General features: G+C 27.7%; 1 protein-coding gene across 1 annotated transcript in view; it reads left to right on the top strand.

Annotated features, from left to right (window-relative positions):
• LOC107454071 (uncharacterized) overlaps positions 1-6099 on the top strand; it is an 11085-nt gene extending 4986 nt beyond the window's left edge. The window contains exons 4-5 of the mRNA XM_071177003.1: positions 4792-4893; positions 5946-6099. Coding sequence (XP_071033104.1) covers positions 4792-4893; positions 5946-6099 — 256 coding nt within the window. The remainder of the gene's footprint in view (positions 1-4791; positions 4894-5945) is intronic.
• Positions 6100-7487: the final 1388 nt, after the last annotated feature.

Below are 7487 nucleotides of genomic sequence, written 5' to 3'. Positions count from 1 at the left end.
CGTCTTCCGCCTTTAACTTTCCACTAAATAAATAAATGAATAAGTGAGTCAGTTCATTTCGCAACACTGAATAAAAATGATAGATAAAGTAAGCAAATAATTAAAATAAATAAAATAAATTTATATAAAATTATTTAAGATCAGTATAGTATAGTGGGGAAGTGGAACCCATATTTGCCCTATGTATAGATAAACTCCTTGAGATGGCTTAAATTTCAGTAGTTAATTTCCTAAAAAATGATTTTTTTATACAGAAAATAATAATCTCTTCCCTGTTTTTATACGTTTTGCTTAAAGCAAAGTTAAAATAATTTTTTCTATGTTAATTGTATCCTTTAAATAAATAAAAGTGAATGGAAAAAATCAGTTTTTTTAAACTTAAATCTAAAATCGATCATTAATATTATATTTTCTTGCACTTAGAGTAACCAACTTTTGAAAATATTTCCAACAATACTTAACAATGAAACTATGACAACAATAAACTAATTGAGAGTTTTATAAAATTTTAAGAAAGATATTATTTAAACAATTGTTCACATTGTTGCAAACGAAGCATCTGATTTAAAAAGTTTTATTTTACTCATTCTTGTTTGAGATTTCTCAAATGCTGGTTGTCTTTTGTGAGATTAAAAAGTGAGAATTATGGATAAAAGCGATTTATATCGTTTTGCTCTTTTGAATCATTGGAGAAAGGAAAGGGAAAAGTATCCCCGACCTAATCGTAAGTGTATAAAAACATACTTTTTAATATTTTTTAAATTTTTTTTATTATTTATTGATATGGACCTACAATATTGTTAAAAAGATATGAAACTTCCTTACAGTGATCAAAATTTTTGCCATAAACCTAAATTTAATAAAGATTGAGAAAATTTCGTAAGCATTAAAAAAAAAATTGACAAAAAATGTTTGAGCATATTGAATAAATGATACTTTTGTCTTAAATTGAAAAAACAACTTTATGGATAATTAAATAAAATTTCTCTTCTTAAAATGGGTGATCCAATTTAACTTTTGGTGCACTACTGTATTAAATAGCAAATAAAGAAAATGTTCAAATAGAAATTTGGAGGGGTCAGAGTATAGAATTGGGTACCGCTTGTGGATTGGGCACTCCAATCTGAAGCTTATACTGAATGTTAAATCTGCCATTTTCCAGTTGTTTCTATCCAGATTTCTTACTTCCTTTTTTGCANAAAAAAAAAACACGAAGAGTGTCACCCAATTGTACATTTTTATTGAGAAATATAAACTTGATATAGATTTTATGCTCTTCTATATCTGATTCAAACATTTAAAAAAGTCAAATAAAATGCTACTCTCGAATATTATTTACCCATTTGAGTGTTATTAATTCACAATAAATAAAAACTGGTGTAAATATCTATCCGAATGTGTTAAAAAACTATGAAAAATTGTCTGTTATTTCAAGGTAATGCCGAATGGAGTATTTGCACACATCTTAATACAAGTAGTTAAATGTGAAGTACAATAAATAATTAAACTTACACCAAGCTGAGATGCTTTTAATCTATTTGTAGAACATTTTCGCCAAACTTGGCATACATGTGGAAACCGTCAAGCGATAGATATATTTTCGTAAGCAATCGAAAAGAAAATGTAAAAGTTTTATTTCGATAGTGTAATGCTGAATGAGATACTTCAAATTATTACCAGATGCATTAAATTATTTTTGCATCTAAGAATACTGACATTGGCGCATTTTGATATCACCAGTAAGTGTTGGTGAGAGTTTGTTGTGTTCTTCCAATACCTCCTAGAAGATAGAAGGCCTCTGCACCGCTTATCATAAACAAGAAATTTAATCCTTTAATAGTCCAAACGTAATGACATATTTCGTATTAACCATCACTGCCCAGCTTAGTAACCCGAACTTGGCGAACAAAGGCGTATCCTTTGGCCAAGAACCCGAACATAGAGAAAACGTACTTATTCTTGGATTCCCAAAAATCACCAATGCTGTTGCCAATGCTGCTTCATTAATTTTAGTAATATGAGCTACTCATACTGTGGTAATGGGATCTAAATCTACTTATATTAGTCTTTAGTATAATAAGCTTCTTAAGACTTTCCTAAAGGGATAAAGGATAAAATTGCTTTAATGTGGTAAATTTTGACAATGGATACTGAGTATTTTGGCAATTGCACATTGTCAAATGGCACTGAATATAGTTAATATTTATGTTGAATTTTTTTAATATAATAACGTTAAGTCACCGGGAAGCTCCAAGAGTAAATATATATTAAAATTAATAAAATAAAAATTAAAGAAAAAATGAAACTATTTAAGCTTCAATAAATGTGTCAGTATATGGTTTTCAGTTCTGCACATGATTAAGCAGTGTTGATAAATACCGTTTATTGATTATTTACATTTTTACAGCGTACGAAGAATATTCATACCGCTATTTTTTTAAACATTCTTTTTAATAAAATGGAGGTTTACAAAAATACGTACCTTTTTCAAAGAAGATTTTCTACCTTTTTATGAATTTCTTTTATTATTGAACAGACTAAACACTTAAGAGATTATTTTAAAACTAGTTTTTATTCAAATTATTAAATTTAATTTTAATTATTATTTCAGCATATGAGGATGGTACCGAATTCGAAGACGAATTCGATTTGGATGATATTGAATTGGATGAGATTGATTTGAGAGAAGGGTAAGTAGTTATATATCCCTAAAGTTTTATGCCTTTCGTCATAATTTTCTTTCTTTTTTTTTCTCAAGAAAAAAGTACCCTTTTGAGTATTTGAAAAATGTACAAAGAAAGCAAAAACGCAACTAAAAGCAATGAAACATTTAACCCTGGTCATGCTGGTAAGAATTAATTTTCGTTGAACTAACAGTAATACATAAAAATTAAAATTATGAGGGAAAAATAAAAAAAAGAATGTTTAATCTTTAGCTATATGTAACACAATAATATATTTTAATTTCATGTAAAAATTATATTTTATAGTTCTCGTGTGGTATCTTTCAAAGCAGTCTCCAATATGAAACCCAGGTTTTCGAGAATATGCGTCACAAAAATGATTAGCTTGGCGTCTTCGGCCTTTAACTTTTCTGTTTGAACATACAGAACAATCTTTTCTCTTTACATCTTCAAAGTGCCACAATAAATGTAGTTTGCCTTTACGATTGGCTAACATCTTTGCTGTGGTGGCAGAGCTCAGACATATGAGTGAAATGGTAAAAAAGCGTTTTCGGCTGAGAGTAGACATACGACCGCAAAGGATTTAAACAGTGGTCTTACTGTTTACATATTTTGGTCACAAAACACTATAGCTGTTAAAAATCGACTAAGATATGATATAAACATAAAAATAATGAACAGTCTTTTTCAATAATGCTCACCCAATAATAAAATAACAATCGAAAACATATTAAAATCAAAATTTCTTAAGATACACCGTTTTATTTTCTACACTCTAAACATAAAGAAACTCTGGAAGTCGACTTCAAAGAACAAAAAAATAATCAGAAATCACGCATTTTTTAATAAAAATCTATTAACTTAGGACTGATTTGAAAAATATATTTCTTTTATAATTTTAGGGATGATGAATATATGATGGAGTTAAGAGCTGAAGTGCCATCATCTGATGATGATGAAGTTGAGGATGATGATGTTGGGGATGATGATGAGGGTGATGATGTTGGTTATGAGGTTAAGGATGAGTTTAATGTTGATGATGAGGGTGATGGAGTAGAGGAGCTGAATAGGTAGGTTAATTAGAATATTTTCTAATGTCAGTTTAATATTTTAGTTAAAATGATCTTCAGTGTTTGAGTTATTTTTCATCCTTTTTCAGGTGACACTTTCGTAACTATTTTAAAATAAAATATTACCATAAAATTGTTAGTGACTACATATCGGTCTTTAAGTTTTATTAATCCCTATGAATCAATGGTTCCGATGATTTAAAATGAATTTATTGAGTATGAACAGAATTAATGCTAGCAATTATTTAAAAGATTCAAATCTTTGAATTGACGAAAAAATTTTTTTTTCAAAGGGCATTAACTTTACAAGAGTTGCAAAAGGCATAAACTTTACTTAATAAAATAAAATATTTAAAAATGCAAATGCTGAAGGAAGGATAATGAGACTCGAATAAACTAATTTTCTAAAAAGGATTTAATAATTCGTAAATAAGAACATTTTTATTCAGTAGTATAAAGTATAAACGATCTAAACAATTTTATACAAGAAAAAACATTTATTTTAAAAAACTAAAATAATGAAAAAAATGCAACTGAACATATTTCGTGTAGATTTTATTTCATTATTTCATAGGAATTTTCTTTACAACCATAAGTTATTTTTTCAAGGTCTATTAACGGATTCCGGAAAAAAAACAATACAAATTGAATAAAAAACAAATCCTCTGTTTTATAAGTTTTGAATAAAAGATGAATTAGGTAAATAACTAAATCATAAACATAATTTTTTTAACTGAAAAATCTTTTTCAATAGTAAGCCATGATTTTGGAATTTACTTATAATTGCTACTGTAGTTATTATCCTAACAAAAATCTATAATGGCCATTTTCTTTTTTAATAAATAATTAACTCAAAATATAAAATGAATAATTACACATCGCAGCATTTTTAAAACATCTGTGATCGTTGATAAGTTAATAAATTCTCTCTCTTTACAAATATATCTCATCTTTAACGAAAAATTAATTGAACAAAATAGCTTTATTGAATTTCAAGTTATATATTTTTTCCCTTTTCTTTTTTTTTTAACTTTTAGTGAGGAATTGTTCCTATTCAGCGATGTAAAGATAGCCAAACTCTATAAGATGGATTTGGTGCACGATAAGGACTCAATCGAGTATGGCATTGAGGACGATAGGTATTTTAACTTTTTCGAAACATTTTGAATATCGACATTGTTTTAGAACATATGTAAAGTAATTATTTTCATATATATAAGGAGATAATAGAGTATGAAATTAAACAGAAAACTAACATGAGCAAATCCATTTCGGGTAAATCTGTGGTTAAGAAATTTTATAACTAAAAATTAACCTTCTCCATTATTCAATAAATATTTTTTAACAATTGTTAATAATTTCTCTAAAAAATCATCGAATTTAAATGTTTTATTGGAACTTCGACCTTTTATTTCTTCACAATTTTGAAATATCCAGTATAATATATTAATACCATACTCAAGTTTAGTATTCGGTCCATTCTAATGTAAGCGAGAAATTAAATGTGGTTTTATACTTCAGTAAGAACTTAAAAATATATCAGATTATCATTTCTTTACGCTTTAATTTCATATTTTGTAATCTGGCAAATTTTTTAGAAAAATGTGTTTAAATCATTTTTGCAAGTTGTTCATAAGGAGATGACCGTCGACTGTTCTCATTTATCACCTTACGCTCCTATCTCTGTTCTATTTTGCGTTCTTCTTAATTTTGGGGGAAATTTTTGCTTTATGAAGTATTATTTTTAGAACGATTTTTTCTCTTCTTTTTTTTTTTGGTGCTCCTCACACTATTGTATAGATGTATTTTACTTCAGCTAAATTGATTAAAAAAATTGACAAAAAAATCATTTTGAATATTTTTAACTACTTTCAAGCAATTAGGATAAATTGATTCATGTAAAAGTTTTAAATGAGGAAAAATTTGCCAAAAACATATTGTCAATAAATCTGAAAAATAAAATCATAAATCCATCACGAAATTGCTTCTCATTATCGTAAATCATATAACGATTTTGATCATTGTAGAGTAAAAATCGAGTTGTTTGAAATTTGTGCTTCAGAAAATTTATCTGACCCTAAATGCCTTTTACTCTATACAAAAAGCTTATAACTGGAAATGAAGCTGTTGTAACAAAACAAAAAACTGTATTGAACTTTTTAAAAATGTGAGTGTTACTTTTAAATTTTAGATTAAAAAGTCATGATGGTCCCTTAAGGGACGAAATAGATTTTTGGCAACGAAGTGATATTGAACTTACCATCAATGAACAATCTGAACAAGAAGAGAAAGGATGCTTTCATTGCTTCACTCGAATCTTCAGGAGATTGTTCAAGAGAAAGTAAATCACGACTGGTCTGAAAGTAAACCAAGACGTGACTTAAAGTAAATCACGAATTGTTGTAAAGAAAATCATGACTTGTCCTAAAGTAAATTACGCTTTGGCTGAAAGTAAATGAAGACTTTGCTGTAACACCTGAAAAATTATATTACTGTTCCTTTCCAAAGTCTAAAAACTGTTAATCAAGAAAATTTAAAATGCAAATATTTAAACTGCTGTAATTATTTAACATCGGTAGATTGATTTTCAAATAAATTATAATATTTGCAAGTCCAAAGTGTTGTTATTTACAAATAGAGTAAAACATGCATCTAATTTACAATTCCTTATTAGTAAAAGGTGATAGTACATATTTCTTCTCATACCATGACGTGATTTCTTTCGACCAATAACCAATTTAATTTTAAAAGACAATGCACCTAAATTTGGATGTAATTATAATATTTATAAATAATAGCAAGAAATATCTTGTACTACAGCTTTTGAATCATTTTTCTGAAGGGAAACCGTCCTTTAAGCTAATTATTTCGAAACTTGGTCTTATATCGATGCAATAACATACTAAACTACCACATCAAGCCGCATAATTACGGACCAACTAAATGTTGTACACTGGAACATAATAGGGTGCATCCAATGTTAACCCACTACAGATACAATTCCCCTTAATCAGTGCGATAGGATAACTGCTTATCCCACAACTGTGAGTTCGAAAACAATGGCGGACTACGAAAGCGAACGTAAATAAAAGTGCTAATTAATGGCGAACTTTTTTTTTCTTCTTTTTATTACAGAATTAAAAACATTTTTGGAAAAATTAATGATTTTAATAAAATATTTCAATATTATCGCCTGCAATATTCCACTTTCTAAAAATACTCACTTATCAAAATTTCTGAAGATTTCGTGTTTGCTCTGCTTATATTATAACGACCTGTACTTTGCATTCATATAAAACTATACTTTTCAACATTTGTTCATTTATTATTTTAATATACTTAAATGCAAAGTTATGGAATGCTTAGTTTGGACTCAAGGGGACAAAATTGCAATGTCAAACTTTTTTTGTGTTCTCTTTATTTACAGAAATACCTAAATTCTGCTTTTATTTTAAACTATAGTTACAAAACCAAATTCCACCAATAGTTGAATGTACTTATAATTTAGGCCACACCACAAAACTGTTAACGAATTAGGAAAATATACTTACAATTTCTCCTATAGTTTTGAATTAATAAACAGGCCAGTAAGCATCAGTTCCAAGGATCAGAGATTCAAACCTCAGACATGTTCAGTATTTAAAAGTTAAATTTAGAGGAAATTTTTTTAAAAATTATTTTACAATATTGTAACGAAATAAAAATATTCCTTTGCTTAAACTTTTCCTTTCTT

This window comes from Parasteatoda tepidariorum, chromosome 2, assembly GCF_043381705.1.
Source record: "Parasteatoda tepidariorum isolate YZ-2023 chromosome 2, CAS_Ptep_4.0, whole genome shotgun sequence".
NCBI lineage: Eukaryota > Metazoa > Arthropoda > Arachnida > Araneae > Theridiidae > Parasteatoda > Parasteatoda tepidariorum.
This window is presented reverse-complemented; position numbering and strand designations above follow the sequence as displayed.